Source organism: Thunnus albacares, chromosome 22, assembly GCF_914725855.1.
Source record: "Thunnus albacares chromosome 22, fThuAlb1.1, whole genome shotgun sequence".
Taxonomy (NCBI): Eukaryota; Metazoa; Chordata; class Actinopteri; order Scombriformes; family Scombridae; genus Thunnus; species Thunnus albacares.
In genome coordinates, this window is record NC_058127.1 from 9,995,485 (window position 1) to 10,015,711 (window position 20,227).

At 36.8% G+C, this 20,227-nt stretch overlaps 1 protein-coding gene across 1 annotated transcript; it reads right to left on the reverse strand.

The window, feature by feature from the left end:
- Positions 1-12,790: 12,790 nt before the first annotated feature.
- LOC122974478 (GTPase IMAP family member 7-like) lies at positions 12,791-20,034 on the reverse strand. Its single transcript, XM_044342513.1, has 3 exons — positions 19,944-20,034; positions 15,134-15,205; positions 12,791-13,584 (listed from the first exon to the last, which is right to left on the reverse strand). Exons 1-3 carry the CDS (start codon positions 19,948-19,950, stop codon positions 12,791-12,793), a joined length of 873 nt encoding a protein of 290 aa, XP_044198448.1. The 5' UTR covers positions 19,951-20,034.
- Between the last annotated feature and the right edge of the window lie 193 nt (positions 20,035-20,227).

Below are 20,227 nucleotides of genomic sequence, written 5' to 3' on the forward strand. Positions count from 1 at the left end.
ATTTTGTCAATAATCTGGTTCTCATGCATCGTGAATCTCTCAACTTTAAGTAAAATGAGAAAAACGTGAGGCCCAGGAGCGCACTCTATGATACGCCTCACCATCTCATTCCTCAGCTCCTCCTCCGACATGTCTGGGTCAAAGAAACCAGGAGTGTCGATCAAAGTGATGTTTCTTCCATTGACAGATCTGGTTTCTTTTGCACATTGACTTGTTCCAGAGTTTGGATCATGGTTTATCTTGAAGACATCCTCTCCGAATAAGATTTTGAGTGCACTGCTTTTCCCAGCTCCAGTTTTTTCCCAGCAAGACAATTCTTCTGTCTGAGTTTAGAAAAGAATAATGAATCAGGATCAATAATATTATGCATATTGCTCTTGCTAGTTTTTGTGCATCACTATTCAGATTACACTGTGAGTGGAATAATTCTTTATGCACACAGTAAAAATCACAATAAAGAGGGACAGCACACACTAAATTAGGTTGCAGTCATAACTGGTAAATGAGGTCATGTAGAATCCTTGATTTTGGTTTGAATGTTTTTATCCACATGTGAAAAGTAGCTGAAGTTAACAAGTACACTAGCACTGTATTTGTAGAAATTTTCATGTAATTTCTTTTATGCTGGATGTTGTGAAATATTAATTTTTTTGGTTTGAGCAGAAATTGTGGGTAAATAAGGGCAACAGATGGGAAAATCCTCCCCAAGATACATTTGCATTGATCACATTAGAGGACCAAGCAGAGACACTGGTATGCTTCTTTTCCAGAAGGAGAGTTTTTATATATTTACACCTCAAATTCTTTACTCTGACATTTTCTCAAATTTAGACATATTTTGTTGAAAATATTTATATTTTTACTAGATTTTAAGATGCAGTACATTTTAATAATTGATACATTTTACAAAAAAGATTTAAAGAATTATCGATTGTATAAGTTATGAATATGAAATATCTTTTATGATTAAACAATGAAACATGTTTAAAAATGAAGAAGGACATCTTGTACATCAAAACTGATCATTTCTCAACAATCAAAACAGATTTATTGTGTAATTTTGTAAATAGCTGTGAGGTTTAAGCTGTTCACAGATACATTTTTTAAATGCATAGTGATGCATCTCAGGTGTTAAAACTGTATACACAGTCAAAACTTTTGATTAAAACAAAAATGACTGCAGTTTAAAATTCTTCATGAGACAACTGTGTTGTGCTCAGAGCAAACAAAATATCATAAGTGAAAAGAATTAACTCACCGCCCATGTTGTCGAAAAGAGCAACTGCAGAGTGACAATTAAAATGATGAGACTGCCTGTGTGAGTAGGTTTCTCTTTTACACTTATTTATCAGGTGCATTGTGGAGCAGACTTAAGGTAAGACAAGTAGGCAACTGTCTGGAGCACCGAACTAAAAGGGATCCAAACAGCTATAGATTTATTATGATGTTCAGATATGAAACATATAAAATCATGTTGCTATTCTAACTAATTATAACCAGAAATGACTTTTTTTTTTTAAAGAAATCATTGTAAATGTGCTACTCCCTCTGTGCATTACAGATTAATGGACTGTTCCATAACCGGAAGAACCACTGACCCCAGCACATCACATCACAGTGAGAGTTGTTGTACTCTTGTCCTGCTATTGCTGTGGCTTCTCTTTTTTTTCAGAAAGTCAAACCAGGCAAAGCTTCCACTTAATGACATTTTGATTGTATCCAAATGTTAATAGTAATAGGTTGTTTTTATGTGTAGTTGAAGGGGACATTCTCAGGATAATTTAGGTATAAGGTTTGAAAGTAAAACTTGTAGTTAAATGTCTGCATGTGACATTATTGTTTGGGGGTCTGATGGATAAAAGAACCTTATCTCACAGTGCACAATGTGAGTAAAGAAAAAGTACAGAATGACTGTTGCCTGAATCTGCTGTTATGTTTCCATAATGGCGATAGATGGAGCAACAATAGCATGTTGTTATTGTCTTTTTAACTACATTATGAAATCACAAATCACATGTGCTTTCAAATAAAATATTTATTGGTTTAACTAAAAACTTTATTTGCTCAAATTACATTCTGTCAAATCTTTCTATACTGATACTTTGTTATCAAGACAAAAGAAAAAAGTATTTTTCCAAAACCTTATAAACAAAATATAATAAGAAGGACAATGAAGAAATCTTTGTTTTAGGTTGTGATGAAATCAAAGTGTCCATGTACTGCAAACGAAGCTTCCCCATCAGTAACCGAAGAGTTTCTGTGTGTCTCAGATACAGTAAATACGTTTCTCCTGCGTTCCAGTGTCTTTGACTTCATTGGATTCTAACAGCATTATTTGCCAACTTTGATTTTTCCACACCATCATGTAAAATATTTCATCTTCTTATCTTTTATGACATAACAACTCACATTGGAGGTTAAATACTGTCATTGCAGATATCTAGGCATTTATTTTAAACTCAAACATGCACATACATACTGCAAGCGAGCCATTTGAGCTTTCCTTGTTTCAACAGGACATCTCATTTCACCATCACACTGTATAATTAGACACCAAAAAGACAGATTCATGTCTATTTTGTAAAAAAATACAAAGCCACTCAAGCTCTTAGCCTCTTTTTTTCTGTTCTTCATCACTCAATATGTCTCCCTCCTTCATTCCCTTTCTTCCTAGACAGTGACAAACAGTAGCCTGGCGGTGTAGGCCAGGTCAGTGAGGTAAAGCAGGAAGTTGATCACCGCCACTGATCAGTTTTGGACTGTGATGAGATGATGGTAGCGTATGGAATCAAATAATGGTCATAAATATTTTGAGCTTGAAGACAATGAAGACAACAACTCCCATGATCCCACGCTACTTCAACCGTCATCAAACTCTGTCTTTTGTTATTGTTTTGATTGAGAGATTCCTATCGGCTGAAATTACATATTGTGTGTTTAGATTAATTAATTATTAAAATAACACTTTAATAAGTGCATTAAATGCATCTGTTTTTCTTCTTTGTGAGCCACTCAGCTGATGGGATGAATGTAAATGATTAAAATAAAAAAAATAAGACACTTGAAAACATATTAATATTGCTGATTTATTGTTTAATTGTACATTTATATGCAAGCAAACAAACTGAAAATTAAATGAGAATTATGGAGGGATCACATCCAAACACCCATTGTCACTTCATAATCATTTCAGATAAAATGTATCAGGAAAAATAAAAATACCTTTTAATTCATGATGAATTTATGATTCATGGTTATCATTTACAACAACTCTCAGTTGATTACATTATTAACTAGAAAATGCAATTTCTATAGAAATTGCGTGTGATTGCTGAAAGTGAATTTAGATTGCATAACTGGAAGCTGAACACTATTGAAAAATCTAGCAAGATTAAAATCCCCATGTTTGTAAGACAGACATGCTATGCACTGAGCTAACATGTCACACAGCAATGCCAGGCCAGATTCTGCTATTTAGTCTGTCAATTCATCCTTCAACTCTACTGAGCTCTGCCCTAAGAGGGGCTCGAACTCACAACCTTTGGATCAAAAAAGAAGTGACAGGAGCTTAAACCACTAGACTACTCAAACTGGAAAAGATGTATTTAACAATAATAGCAATCCATACTTTAGATAATAATGTTAAAGTGAGCTAGAGAGGAATTGACTTATGGTACTTGATAGAGATGGAAAGCAACTTTGTACATGACAGCAATATTATGAGGAGCACTGCAGAGAGCGGGTATTGAACACAAAACCTTGTCATCTAAGGGGTAGCTGATCATGAAAACAGTGTTCTAAACCACTGAGCCAACAGACATTCCCAGTAATGAAAGGAAAAAAATCTCCATTTTGATGATGAAAATGTATTTGTCTCAAACTAGAGCTTGAAGCCCAGAGATTTGTATATCATTAGTGAAAGCAAGACTAGTTTAATATGAGAATGAATGATATGTGTAAAAAGTGTTTGAAGGAAGAGAGAATCTGTAAGTTTAAGAAACTGCAGTGAGGAGACACACATCCTGCAGACTGTATTGCAGTCAATGAGAACATGACAGGAACTCTCTATCAATTAAGGTTCAGATCTCAAAAACTATAAGTCCTATGTGAAATGTATTTACATCGTGAGAGAGAGGAGGCTTGTGGCAACATACTGAGGCAAGATATGTGCTTGAGGAGTTAAAATTGTGGGAGTGACAGCAGTTTAGAAAAACATTTCCGGTCTAAAATTATCTGTGCTCTCCACTGTGCCTGATCACATGACACACTGGTGAGACCTGAAAAAGTCTTTAAAACCCCTTACTTTGGGCTTAAATTGCTGAAAAACTACAAAATATATCACTAAACAATCTGATAACTTTGAAAGTTCAAAGTTTTGTGAACTTTTTACAGTTTGAATGGCATCTGTATGATAAGGGACTTCCGAGCAGTTGAGTGTCAAAGTGACCAAGGTTCCAACTCAGTTAAAGGGTTCGTCCCATAGACTGCCATTATAAATTATAAATCATCATCATCTTCTTTCAGAAGATGATGATGATTTCAGATTTTTAAATTTCAGATTTTAGATCAAAACATGCCCTGTTTGCTTACAGTAAACAAGACATTACAGAAGATAAGACAGGATGTACTGTGATGAATGCATGAATGACAATTTCCAGAGAAAGGTTGAAGTGGAACCTGATGTGATGTTTAGTTAAATAGATTAAAACATTGATTACTGCTAGATTAACTTCTTATTTACTCTGTGTGGATTCTGCTTCAATGTTCATTCAAATTTGTTCCAAGGATTGTATGTTCTTTCATACAAATCATAAAGTTTGTTCAAGACAGCATCAAATGTCTTCTGTATTGCCTCCACTGGTGTAATTGCTACCTCAACTACCTTTTCTTTTGGCAACTAAAGCATAAACTGCAGTAAACTTTAGGTAACTAAAGATTCAGGGATAAGTTAAGACAAATACTATTGTCAAAGTAAACATTTTACCAAAGTTGAGACAGCCTTGAAGTATGAAAAGGAAAACAAAACTAGTCTCTAATGCCAGAGTCAACCATTTAGTATATTCATACACGTCAATGAGTTTTCTCTGCATTTCACTATATATACTTACTAATGCTTATATTATCTCGTGTAATCCGCAGTGGCAGACTCAGGCTGACTGATGGCCAGGGCCGAAAAAATATAAAGGGCACCTGATACATTCAATAGGCCCCCATCAGCAGAGAGCGATGCATGTTTGGTAAAAAGGCTACACCAATGAAATGCTGCAAACAGTGGAGAGAATGATCAAAAAGCACAAAAAGAGCAAGGTCTTACAATTTCTCAAGAAGTTAGTTTATATTACCAAAGATGTATTGTTGGGAGCTTTGCTTGGTGTGTCAGCAATGATTATTTTAGTTGTCATAGCCTTGATGACAATGAAAACACCAGCAGAAGCAGTAGTGGTGGAGGCTGCAAGGGGAGCAATAAGAGTAGCAGCAGCAATAGCCTTAGGTATAGCTGTAGGAGGTTTTACTACAGCAGAAGCAGTAGGAGGAGGTTTTATAGGATCAGACTCAGTAGGAGAGGCAGCAGAGAACAAAGTAAAGTCTGTTTGTGATAAAGGTCAACAAACACTAAAAAAAATACAAAACATCAAAAAGCAAAAGCAAAGTGAGGAGAAAGAGCCACTTCTGACAGACAAGTGAAATAAATTAACTGTTTTGTGTTCTTGTTACTATATTGTTCTATATAGTGCTTTTATTCAAACACTTTACAATTTGCGTCTCATTCACCCATTCCCATTGTATGGGAACTATATTTTCTTCTAAAATTCTAATATCTACTAAATAGTCTTTAGTCACATACAGTATGTGTCCATCTTGGATCAAAAACAAGGTGAGGCAGGGAAACAAATGCAGAAGTTTCTGTGCCACTTGGGGTTTTAATATCTGGTAATGACTTCGATTTATTATTTCAAAATGTTGCTCTTTGAAACTAGATGTATATAAGAGTTCTTGAGAGAATGTTTAAGATTTTCAGAGTATAACCCTCTTGGTAACTGAAATCTTTTAAAGCTGTTTATTATTCTGATTGTGTTTTTTTGCCAATGATACAGGGAAAATGTTTTGTTTATGCAATAAATTCTTATTGTTATGATATTCTAATAGCTATACAATGAAACAATCCATCACCAAAATTGTTCATTATTAGGAATTCTATCAAGCGTCTCTTTCCTCATAAAACCATGAGCCAAATCACAGAATTAAAACTGATGTTGAGCCACCAACAGTGACACACACCACAATTTGCTATTTGATATTAATAAACGAATAAATAACAACTGCTCATTCAAGCTTTAATATTCAGTCAGAGTTTTCATCAACAGCAGCATTTTTGTTGTTCATTAGTATTTTTGAAACCTAAACTGTCAAACAAAGATATACATCATGTGCCATTATTGGCTTTAACTTTTCATGTACATGGATCAACACTGGTGAACTCAGGGGGAGAACCTCTGGTGCATTGCCGCAAAAGTGCCCCCACAGTAGAGGAAAGATGATGATGATTCCCTCTAAGGTGCCCACACAAAGGAGAAAACATACCAAATATCTGTAATCTCTGTCTTAGTTATGGGTAAATCAGGATCAAGTGCCCTATAGAGGGCTTCTCTATATGTAACAATCTGGAATGAAATGCCCTCATGGCTGCCCTTTTAGTGGAAGAAAATGTGATAGTGCCCTGTAAAGCTGTGTTTAGACCAAATTTGGTAGTCCGGATCTATAGCGAAGGGGGCATGGTGGAGGCATGTTGTTTGAGGTACTGGTGAGACAATGACATACAATCCAGGAAGTCGAGTTGGAGCCAGAGATGAATGCATTTAAGGACTTATCAGAAACCAAAACACCGTGCAGCAGTTTGTAATACTCACAGACAGGATTTTACAACTCTGGAAAGTTATCACAGTGGCAAATTCTTTATGTTTCATTGCCACCGTCACGAAGTAAACAGTCAAATATGACGTTCACATTACAAAGTAATCCACCAAGAATGTGCAGTTGCACGTATGTGATTGGCCAACGCAGCATGACGTTGGGTTGCCGTCCGGCAAAAGTTGGTTCTGATTCAACTTTTTGCTTCAAGTTTTTTTGCTCCCTATGCATCCCTCCTCCCCACGGGGTGGGGGGTGAGGGTGCACTGTATAGCAGAAAACATAGTGAAGTGTCCTTCCAGTGAAGAACATGAGATATTGTGCCCTCTAAGATGTCCTTACGATGGAGTAAAGTGGCCATTATGGTAGAAATTAATGTATCCTTTATGTAGGCTGACCACTAGGAAAATAAAGCAGCCTTAAAAACATTTTGTAGTTGTTGTAGTTGAAATTATTCCATTCAGTTGATTTTGGTAGAGTGCTACTCACTAGTTTGCTCAGCCTTTAGATTGTTCTGTTGTCTTTGGGTCAGTGCAGTCTAAGCTGCCTGTGACAACTGCATCAGTCAAGCAATCATTCTCCAAACTGAAGGTGATCAAGACCCAGCCTAGAATCAGATGTGGAGAAAGATGGCTCTCAGATCTCCTTCTGTTGTCCATTCAGAGGAACATCACATCTGATCATAATTACATCACTAACATTTATAAACTCATGACCAAAAGAATCCTCCTTTAATTCTACCAATCTTGCTTCTTGTTTCCTTGATAAGTCTGCTCAACACATTTAATTCTCTAAATGTTAATAGTTCCATGTTTTTACTACAGATGTGTTTGAGAAAGAAACATTTAGAATGGTCCCCACTGTATTTACTTACAGAGGAGTTTGCAACATAAATGTTTAAAAAGGAAATCCTTTTTAATACAAAGGTGTTGTTTGAATCACCCTATAAAATGTTAATCTTAGGGGATGTAGCCTTTTTACCAAACATGCATCTTAGCTCTCTGATGATGGATTTCATTCTGATTAATTGTCACTCTGCAGTTCCTTTTTTGACAATATGGAGGATAAATTCATATAAATCACTTTTTAATATAACTGTAAGGACAGAATACTACAATTTGTCAAATTTTACTGTGTATAGTTGTAGGCTGCCATTTAGAAACTCTTATATGTTAACGTGGACTCACAAAACACTTTAAACTCTAACAGACGCACTATGAACAGACTTAAAGAAACTTTTAGAGAGCAACATTTAGGCAACAAATCACCCATAATGCAACACTCTTTATAGGAGCCGGTGTTGTTACAGCTGAAATATCAGCTTGTCTAATTAGGTGAGAAAGGCAGCTAAATACTAGCGACACAGTATTCTTTACAGTTCAACTGCTTTTAATAAATCACTAAAGCGTATGCATACAGGCTCCTTGAGCTCTGCAGCAAGAGAAACATTTTATACTTTCAGCCTCTGCCCATCACAACCGTCAACACAAGCACCTTGTGTGCAGTCACACTTCACTGTCTGCAGACACCTGTTTCCTGTAAGATAATCAATAACAATTCCATATATGGTGTCATGCCTGTCTTTTACAGTGTCCGTTTTTTGTATTTAGTTCCTGTTTTCCAACGTTCACTTGTTTAGAATCAGGGTCACCATGTATCATGCACTTCAGATAACCTTTTCTATTTCTTCTTAACCAACAGATGAGACACTTATTTCATCCACACAAACAAGGTGTGAGACATCTTAGTGAGACATCTTAGTGAGACATCTTACTTAAAAACATAACAATGTGGTTACAGCATATAAAAGGTCAGATAATGTCAATAGTGCATCATGTTCTTTTAAAGGCAAAATGATCAGTTGAATACACTGATGGGGGCCTACTTTTTTTGCTCCTGGCCCTTGGCTCCTGGTCCGCCACTGTAGATTGTAGATATATAAGCATTAGTAAGTAGATATAGTGCAATGTAGAGAAAAGTCATTGATGTGTATGAATGTACAAGATGGTTGACTCTGGCATTAGAGATTAGTTTTGTTTTCCTTTTCATACTTCAAGGCTGTTTCAACTTTGGTAAACATTTACAATGACAATAGTATTTGTCTTACCTTATCCCACAATCTTTAGTTACCTAAAGTTTACTGTAGTTTATGCTTTAGTTGTCAATTGTTGAACATTTTGCAGATACAGTATGTTTAGCATGAATGTGTCAGAAAAATATATTGTAAACATTGTGCATACATGTTCAATCTGCAAATTTTAATGGCAGGCAATCCAGATGGCCTTAGATTCTCTCAAGAACAATTTTATCTTTGGCAAAACAGATCATGAATGCAACTCTTAGGAAAAAAGGTTGCTGAAGTTTAGCTATAAGGTAAAAAATGGTTATGCCAAAGTCAGAGTAAGTATATGAGGACATCTGTCTTTTCCCAGAACACCTCAGGGATGAGTTGGCGCCACTGTCTTAAGAAAGAGGAAATAATGTTACCAATTGGGCAAATACTTTGTTTCTTCTCTGAAAAGAAATTGAGATCACAATCCTTTTAAACAAGAAATTTTACTTCAATCACCCCTACATTGAGAATTTGCACTGTTTTGTGCAATATGTATTTTACATATCATAAATACTGTGACTATATTGAAAATATAAATAAATTATAGTTTCATGTTGTTTCTCTCACAAACTCAAACCTTGTGTCATATTTGATGGAACATAGTTTGTGTCTGATGTGGTTACTTTATAAACTGAGGCCTCTTTATGTATAGTCTATGGTATTGTGATGTGAATGGTAAGGTGAATTGTTGAGCTTACCACCATTGGACCAACAAGTAATGAACTAATGAACATCAGGTGTGGCTGAACATTGCCGACCATGCAAATTTAGTATATATTTTAACTTGTATGTACAGTGTGTTTGTTCGTGCGTCTTATTAGAGTGGGGACAGGAGAGAAGCTGTGGTGGGGTTGAGTTAGGTCCCGGGCAGGCTTTGGATCGGTCTCACCCTTACTCTTGTCATTTAGAAGTGCGACTTCACTGTGTGTAGTGTGACGGATTTCCAGAAGTCTGTAGTGATGTGCTGTTATCCATGATGTGTGTTTTGCGTCCCTTGATGGTGGTGTGCAAATCATGTTCTTTCAAAGGCAAAATGATCAGTTGAATACACTTCTACACTGGATAATGATCATCAAAGTATTAGTAATTTTCCCTTCCCATCGGTGTCACACTGGTACTCTCTCAGTTCAAAAAACACTATATTTGGTGAGGATATCTTCAACACAAACCATTTTCCTAACTCTGGCTCAAGTCAATGTCAAGCAAAAGACTTATTTGCACTCCTGGTGTGCTCCTGGCCCTCCTGCTATTCTCACTGTGCTTAAGGTGGAGAAATACACAGATCAAGAGAACATTATCTCAAAAAATTGCCAGTATTTCTCTACAGAAAATTTAAAATATGCTAGTTGTCTTCAAATATGGCAACCAACTCCCCAAGGAAATGAAAATCGAGGAGTCTGTGCATCAGAATAAATATCTAAGTGATCCGGTGAAGAAGTGTGGTGGTCGATGCCACATCGTTGATAATAAATATCTTAATAAATAATAACCTTATAAGATATAGCCTAGTTTAACTTGAAAAGCACAGACATCATGGGAGGCACATAGAAGACAGCTGAGGCTGTGTGGAACAATGCTGAAGCTGTTTTAACGAAAGGGCCTTCCCTTTGGGACAAAATGTCACAGACAAAGCAGAACATAAAAGAGAAGTGATGCTGGTCCACAAGAGATTCCAAATGAACAAATGAAGTGATATAATCCCATTAATCCATAATTTTAAACTGTGTTATAAACAATAATTTATTCATTAATGTATTATTCTGTTTAAGGAAATAATAACAAGACAAAGGTTTCTACAGCCCAGCCAGCAGCTCTGTGAGGCTGTGCTTAGGCACAGTGGAACTTTGAGCTAAATGCTAATTAATGCTAATTGGGGTTTATTTTCTGTTTTATGTACATTTACATGTTTTCATGTTCATTGTATGTCTTTTTTTGATGTGAAGCACTTGGTGCAAGTAATTTCTCATGTTGTAAAGCACTTTGAGCTGCATTTTTTGTATGAAAGGTGCTATACAAATAAAGTTATAATTATTATTAACATGAAGATGTTTAGAAGATATAATCTTTACAGTATTCATCAGCTTCATTTAGCGTATTAGCATGGAACATTTGCTAATAAGCACTAACACAACATACAGCTGAGGCTGATTTAAATGCAACCCAGTCACCAGAACAAAACATTCGCATGAACGTCTCTGCATTATCCATTGAATAATGATGTTTTATGATGTCACAACGCTGTGGTTAAGGTCTGGTTAGGTTTAAGCACAAAAACCACTTGGTTAGGGTTAGGGAAAGACCATGGTTTGGGTTAAAATAAAATAAAAAATAAAATAAAAACGGCTGCAAATGTCCTGACGTTTCACTAAAAACACCCGCTTTTGTCGGTTGGAACAGGAAGCAGGCATTTGTTTTGAGATGGTCTCGAACTGTGATCTCTGCTGATTTCCAACTCTCTGCGCCAAGAAACTTCCTAACCATCCACCAACCCCTCCTCGCCCTAATAAGTAAGTCAGCTCATATAGATCTCGTGAACTAAGTCACTTTAGAAATGTTGATATGATACATACTGTTGAAATATTAATATGTAATGCTTATCTAGATAGATTAAAACTGAACTCCTTTTTGTGGAACCCTTAAAGGACATTTTATCATGTTTGCTCTACTGTGGGGGCACTCACCCCCGCCCCCCCTTACCTCCACTGAGTTCACCAGCGGTAATCCATGTACATGAAAAGTTAAAGCCAATTATGGCACATGATGTACACTTTTGTTTGACAGTTTGCTTTTCACAACATGAACAACAAAAATGTTGCTGACGATGAAAACACTGACTGAATATTAAAGCTTGAATGAGCTGTTGTTATTTATTCGTTTATTAATATCAAATAGCAAATTGTGGTCTGTGTCACTGTTGGTGGCTCAACATCAGTTTTAATTCTGTGATTTGGATCATGGTTTTATGAGGAAAGAGACGCTTGATAGAATTCCTAATAATGAACACTTTTATTGTTGAATTGTTTCATCGTATAGCTATTAGCATTTCGTTTTGAAAAAAAAACAAAAACAAAACAAGAGGTTATATAATAACAATAAGAATTTATTGCATAAACAAAACATTTTCCCCGTATCATTGACAAAAAGTTGAAGGACAATCAGAATAACAAACAGCTTTAAAATATTTCAGTTACCAAGAAGGTTATTGCTCATTGAAATCTTACAGATTCTCTCAAGAACTCTTATATACATCTAGTTTCATAGAGCAACATTTTGAAATAATAAATCAAAGTCATTGACAGATATTAGAACTTGATAGAATGATTTTAAAAGTCAAATGTTTGCTGTGTTTTTGTGAGAATAGCTGGCAAAAGAAGATACACTAAAGTAAGATATTGTTCACAAGGAGTGTCAAATGAAACAGAAACTAACTTCTACATTTGTTTCCCTGCTTCGCCTTGTTTTTGATCCAAGATGGACACATACTGTATGTGACTAAAGCCTATTTAGTAGATGTTAGAATTTTAGGAGCAATATAGTTCCCATACAATAGGAATGGATGAATGAGAGGCAAATTGTAAAGCGTTTGAATAAAAGCACTATATTAGAACACTACATTTCTCCTCACTTTACTGATACTTCTAGTCATTTTGTTGATATTCCTTCCAAAGAGACTTTGCTGTGTTCTCTACTGCCTCCCATCATCATCATCATCAGCTTCACGTTGTCCTATACGACCTCCTCTTTCTGCTCTCGCTGTAACACTCTTTGCCTATACTCTTACTGTTGCTGGATCTAGCATTTTCATCAAGGCTGTGACAACTGATTCAATGTTTTCTGCCACACCAAGCAAAGCTCCCAACAATACTTCTGTGATAATATCAGCAAGCCAGAGAAGATTTGAGACATTCCTCTTTCCATGCTTGTTTTTCATTCTCTCCACTATTTGCAGCATCTCATTGGTGTAGTAGCCGCCATTGTTTTGCAACATCTTGTCTATTGTGTTGAGTAGCTTTGCCACCTGGAACTGGTTGCTCCTGTATTCACCAGGTTTGTTGTTGTTCCAGTATTTATTATCGATGACATGACATCGGTCGCCACACTTCTTCACCAGACCTGTCACAAGCTTATTCTGACAGACACACTCCTCAATTGTCATCCCTTCCTCGAGCTGGTCACCATGAGTGAAAACAACTGCAGCATATTTGAAAACTTCTTCAGAGAAATATTCATATATTTTCCTGATGACGTCATTCTCCTGCTCGGTGAATCTATCCACTTTAAGTAAAATGAGAAAAGCATGAGGCCCAGGAGCGCACTCAGTGATACACCTCACTATCTCAGGCTTCAGGTTCTCTTCGGACATGTGTGTGTCAAACAAACCAGGAGTGTCGATCAACGTGATGCTTCTTCCATTGACAGATCTGGTTTCTGCTTGACATCCTTTTGTTTCAGAGTTGAGAGTATGGTTGATTGTGAAGACATTCTCTCCAAATATTGTGTTAGCTAGGCTGCTTTTCCCAGCTCCAGTTTTTCCAAGCAGGACAATCCTCCTTGTCTCTGTCACTAGAAGAGAATAATGTATCATAATCAGTCATGTACATTTGTGTCTTGCTGCCTCCTCACAGTGCTATTTGGGTTCTGGGAGAGTTTTGCCATTGTGGTACTGAACAAAATGTTAAATCATATTTAATTAACTCAAAATTGTTTGCTTTGCTGATGGCATAAGTAAGCAAATCAATAGATTTATGTAAAAATAGAAAGTAATTTATCTAATTATGTTTCTTTGTTATTCACTTTACATGTTTAACAGTTTATATTTTAAATATACAAGTACTTTGTGTTTTCAGTCATTTAATGAATTTTAAGTCAATAATGTTTGGATAAATTTCATGTACTATTAATAATTTTATTTGATGTTTTTAACATTTTATGACATCTGGAGATTATTTCTTGTGGCAGATTAATATGATGCTCAGAGGAACACAGATCTACACAGAATAACTGAAATAAGTTGTTAACTCACCTTCCATGATGTTAAAAAAGAAATCAGAGTGAAAATGTCTTGAAGTTGAGTCTGGTCTATTTCTTTGCTTTGATTCTAGTGAGGATGTTCTGTGTCAACACACTACGATGAACAACCAGCAACAAGTTATGCTGAAAAAAGTTCTCATGCATTTATATTCCAGTGTCAGTGAGGGCTCCACCTCTTTTAGAGGTGTGGACTTGAGTCATGTTTCAACTACTTTTGAAAGTAAACTCTGAACGCTGCTTTTCATTCAACCAAGGTCATTTTGTGCTCAGAGATTCAATAATACTATTATAGATAGTGGTTCCCTTTACATATAAATATAAAAACAAGCTTGTCATCATGTTTGGTTTTCCCTCTCTGTAGTACATGTTTACACCTGAAAATATATGGATTTATGGTATTTGTCAGCATTTATAACACTGTATGTCTGACTGTTTTATTGTCCTCATTGATATTTTTCAGTATCTTTGCTGCTTCATTTTTCCACATAACAAGCACTGATCAACACTAGTCTGCCAGAGAAGGTTTGTAAAGCACTTGTATGTAAATCAGGAATTTGATCGGATTTGACGACTGAATTATACCAAACAACTTTTCAAACAATTTTACTGTTGCAGACAAATTTCCAATGTTGGAATAAAATCATGAGAGTTTTGCTAGAGTTGAGGCCTGCTCCTGTCATCTCGATGGTTTATTGTAAGGTGGTCAAAAAACTCAGTTCAAGCTGCCAGAGATTTGATTTGATTGATTTGTCTGTTCAATTTGTTTGATAACAGGATAAATCAGGGGAGGATCAGGGGCCATAAAGGGGACATATTTTACACAGAGGGGTCAAGTATATGTCCAACATCCATGCGCAATTCCTTATTCTGTAAGGTGTACATACATTTCATCAGTCATTCCTTGTTTGCTGTTGGCTCTATAGCTTTGAGCCAAGACACACATCATTGAATACATAATACAAATTGTGCCTTGTTCAAACACACTGTGTACTTCAAAAAAGCTTAGAAAATAATTGTTAATCAATATGTAGTTTATTAAAGTTCCATTAACAACTTTTACAAGATGAAAACATATGCATACCATCAGGTTCTTGGGAAGCAGAATAATTCTTTGACGGCTGCACAGGACCCCATGCTCTGAACTGGGAAATGTCTGGAAAGAAGAAAACAAAAGAAGATGCTTAAGCTGAGTGAGCATTCCACATTTTTGGCCAGCTCCATGAAGAATGGATTGCTCTCTCTAATAGCATTGTGAATTGTGCAACATTTGCACCTGCAATCTGCTCCGTCCCGTTTTAAGGTCCTATTCACAAAAGATGCCGCTGAGTATAATTTGCCCTTGTTTTGTTTCTGATTGAGTGAGCGGAGCGGTTTCCATTGTTTCAGGCTTTTCTCCACATTTCAGCGCACAGATTGGTTCATAATGAAAAAACTGCAGAGAGCACAAAAGCCTCAATTTGCATGTCTTTAACTGGCAGAGGTGCGCACACACACACAGAGCTCTGCACAATCGCAAACCAGCTTTCATGTATTTTGCATCTTCTACTTCTCTATTATTTCACATAATATAATCTACTAAAATGTCAAAATACAGCTATTAATATGACTTGAGACAAGTCTGAAACATGATAGATTGATGTCTAAATCTTACAATAATGTCGTTCAGGTGTCACTGAATGTATCCAGGATGTTGCAGAAACATCAGTACTGATGTTCTGCTTGTTGCCTACAGCTGGCTGCAGCATCACATAGCAACGATAAGTGCGTCTCCAAACTGAGAAAGAGGTTGTGCGTATTTACGCACGCGGCACAGCAGTAGTAACTTCATGAACACCACATCAGCAAGGATCTGAAGGTAGCTAATTAATGTTCTGTGTTCTGCTGCACATCTACGGGTCAGCTGTTAGACACTGATTCCAGGTTCATACGGTGGGAATGTTTGTAATAAAGAAGCCCTGATGGATGAATCCTGAGCTCTATCATGCTGTTATTTTTATTTTTAAACCCGAGATAAGTTCACAACCCCACAAGATATCCTCCCATGTCTGACTGTATATATCACCATTAATATCATTCAAGCCTCACAAGCTTGAATATTTGAAGAGAGAGAGACAGAGTGAGAGTGTGAGTGAGAAGTGAGTGTGTGCACACAGTGAACACACTAATAACTAATAACTCCACTCTAACTGCGTATGGCAATTAGCGCCGGTCTTTGTGAATTAGACTGTTTTTGCTAAATGTATCAATATTACCTCATTTACATACATGCAAATGGGAAAGGCGCACCATGACACTATTTGCTTAGCAGCACAGTTTGTTTGTGGGTGCTTTGAGAATTACACTTTGTCACATTTGCAAGTTTAGTGGCCGAAAAAGCCAGGCAATCCTTTTGTGGATTTGGCCCTATGTTTATTTTGTAAATGAAAGCACTTTAGTAAGTTTTCCTGGCATTGAACAAACAGCAAGCATGCCAAAAGTAGTTACAAAAAATGACCAGCAGGTATCACAATGTGTGAACCTCCTCACCAATAGGTTTGTACACTCAATGTGGTAAAAAAAAATGTAGTTATGTGGAGATTCTGACAGCTACAAAAAACAAAAAAATCCAAAACAAAAACAAACAAAATTAAAGCTGCAAGCAGCGTTGAACGGGCCCTCGCGCCTCCACGCAAGTCGGGCCGCGGCGCAGTCAAAGGGCTTTTGTCACAGGCATGATGATGTCTACAGACCTGGGTTGTTTTCAGACAGTGCAAGAAGGAGATAAACATCACTTCCTTTGTCCACTATTTTGCCTGCTACTGGGGCTGCTTTGCTGCAATTTCGTAGGGGCGCTATTCAGCCAGTTTGCATCACTGATGGAATATTGTCATGTACACGTGTTCAGGCCGGGAGTCTTATCAAACATGCAAAGTGTGGTGCAGACTGGAGCATTTACAATAAAGTTATAGCAACTTCCTCTGTCATGGTGAAACATCAAACCTCAACGGTAAGAGATGAAAACACGTCTTACCTCGATGTCAGTGTGACCGAGTAGGAAGAGCCAAGCTCAAGCAGGCTGTTTTTGTAAGCTTGCATGATGACACGTCATCAGGCCATCACAACCCCCAGTAATCGAGCCACCAGTAGCACCAATCATGTCAATAAAATGGCGTTTTCTGGGACTTTCTGGAAGTTGACGAATCACAAAGCTTGTCTCCATGGCTCTGGGAATCTGCCTGATTGCACTTCATATCTGTTGTACATTAAAATATACGGTGCAACGAGTACTTGCTGGACAAAGACATGTAACTTTAGTTGTCTATTATCTAACATTGCATGAAGGAGTTAAATATCATTTCCTGTGTCCACTATATGGTGCTAGAAAACACACATTAAATAAACATCATGTCGCTGTAGATCAACTGTAGAGCACACCTTGAAAATTTCATGTGAAACAGATGATGGCACATATAAGGCTGACTTGCTCACAGCTATATCATCAAAATTGTGCACTTTTTAACAGTGTTAACCCACATAAGCTGGTCAAAGTTTGATTGAAATGTGTACTGTCACAGGGCTCTACAGTGAGAGTATTTCACTTGCATTTGTACCTAAAAATAGATATGTGCGAAGTGGAAAAATAATTTACTCGCACACTGTACGACTGCAAATTACAACCATAAGACTATATGAAACGCTAGAGGGATTTAAAGTTGAAACAACGGATACAGAAAGTGGCGACACTAATAAGGCTAACGTTAGCTGCAGCATGACCGGAGGGAAGCATAACCAGTTAGCCTCCGCTCGGCTCTCAGCTAGCCCTGGCTCTCTGTTTGGATCCTACCGGACCACTGAGCCCCAGTTTGTTATTCAGGTTAAAGTGGGAAGAACCAGGGGGTCTGTCGGTCAGTTAAATGAAATGAAGCCTGCAGAAGAAACACCGAAATCCGAAATAGGAAATCTGTCAGCTGACTGGATGTACCACTCTGTTTGAAAAAAACTCTTATTCTCCTCTTTTTGGGTTATAACAGAGGTTGGCAACTAGCATATTAGGCACATTACCGCCACCCTCCACTTCGGACTGTAGACCAGATATTAAATCCTACACATCAATCCTGTCTGTCTAATAAACTCAAAAAAAAAAAAAAAAAACTCCTACTCCACCCACTTGGCAGGTTCATTAAAGTTTTAATGCTGAGCTCCAGAACTCTGGTCTTCCTGAGTTCTTCCATCATATATTGTCTTTTTTGATCATACTTAGTACAAGCTATGCTTGCATGTGTAATAGTTTCCTCAGCCAAGTGGGAAAAAATATGTTCATATATCGGCAATCGCCAAAAAGTAATCATGTTAAATAACCGTGATGTCAATATCGAGCAAAAATAATGTGATTATGCTTTTTGCCATAATTGAGCACCCGTAAAGAGAACATAAATTTTGATTTACATACACACACACACTAAGCATTTAAATATGTATGTGATAAATTGTTGTCTTTAATAAACAGTTACTTGAACATTTTTCAGTGTGCTCCTAAATTTTTATGTGTGCTCCTAATTTTTTTCATGTAGGAACACATGTACTCCTCGACAAAAAAGTAAGCAAAAGTAAGCCTCTTGGGGCTCAGGCCCTAAAAATATGAAGCCTCATTTGAAGCCTCAACTATTGTGCAGTAAATCTGTTTGGGACATCTCATCCAGCCTGTATCAGTTGGACTCAAGCTCTCACTGGACTGTTGCCTCCATCAGCTGTGATCACATGGAACCAAAACACACTCAATGTAATTCTGCAGACTGGTTAGAGATTCATCCTACCTGATATGGTCTAGTAAAAAGAACCTCCTAGTTTCCATGTCTACCCAAGCAGACTGACTATATTTGTACTTAACAGATTTACTGCACAATAGTTGAGGCTTCATATGATGCTCACTGTCTCTGTAGATCATTCACTGCAAACGCCTCTCTATAGATACTTATCTGTTTTGTTTTGTTTTGTTTTTGTCTAGCTGTCAACATCTCCACATTTATATTTATTTTTGGAGACATTGAGTGTACAAACATATTGATGAGGAGATGCACACAGTGCGACATCTGCTGGTCATTTTTTGTAACTACTTTTTGCGTGCTTGCTGTTGGTTCTTTGCCATCGATCTAATTATTGAGAACAGACTTCAGTGTCCACAGTACAGCCTGAGGAAAACTTACTACAGTGCTTTCATTTACAAAATAGACATAATGCGTTATGGTCACTCAGCTGAACATGAACCGACAGTACAATGAAACGCTGTTGCATTACTTTATGCACAAAGTGAAGATTTGAAAATGAAAGACAGCCTGTTCATTTGATATGAAAAACATTTTTTTGTCATTGTAGGTCATAATAAATTATTATACAACATAATCAATTATTAAAGGCTAAACGTCTGTCTGTCTATATATTTTGTGTTGACATTGCACTTTCTATAGCCTAGGCAAAGAGGTGGAACCTTTATTCTGAAGAGTATGGTGCAAACATAACTGATAGAACACACTGGCCAATCAGAAACATGGGGGCGCTAAAGGCCAACCCACCTATGAAAACGAAACATTGAGTGGTAAATTTGTTCTGTCAGTAAGAGCAGAAAAATAAGAAATCGAGCTGAATATGTGTTTTTTGGTTTTTTGCCCAAAATTTAAAAAACGAAAAACACACTCAACACAATTTTACCGCAAAAACAAACAGTTCAAACGTACCTTGGTCTGAAACAAATAACCGATTTACTGTTTTTTGGTTTTTGAATTACGAATTATCCGATGATACCCGGACCCTGTTTCCGGTTGCTGTCTGTGTCAATTGTACCGAAAAAACAAACGGTTCAAACGTATCTTGGTCACAGATCTACACAGAATAACTGAAATAAGTTGTTAACTCACCTTCCATGATGTTAAAAATGAAATCAGAGTGAAAATGTCTTGAAGTTGAGTCTGGTCTATTTCTTTGCTTTGATTCTAGTGAGATTCTGTGTCAACACACTGCGATTAACAACAAGTTACTATGCTGAGAAAAGTTCTCATGAATTTATATTCCAGTTTCAGTGAAGGCTCCACCTTTTTTAGAGGTGTGGACTTGAGTCATGTTTAAACTACTTTTGAAAGCAATATCTGAGCACTGCTTTTCATTCAACCAAGGTCATTTTGTGCTCAGAGATTCAACAATA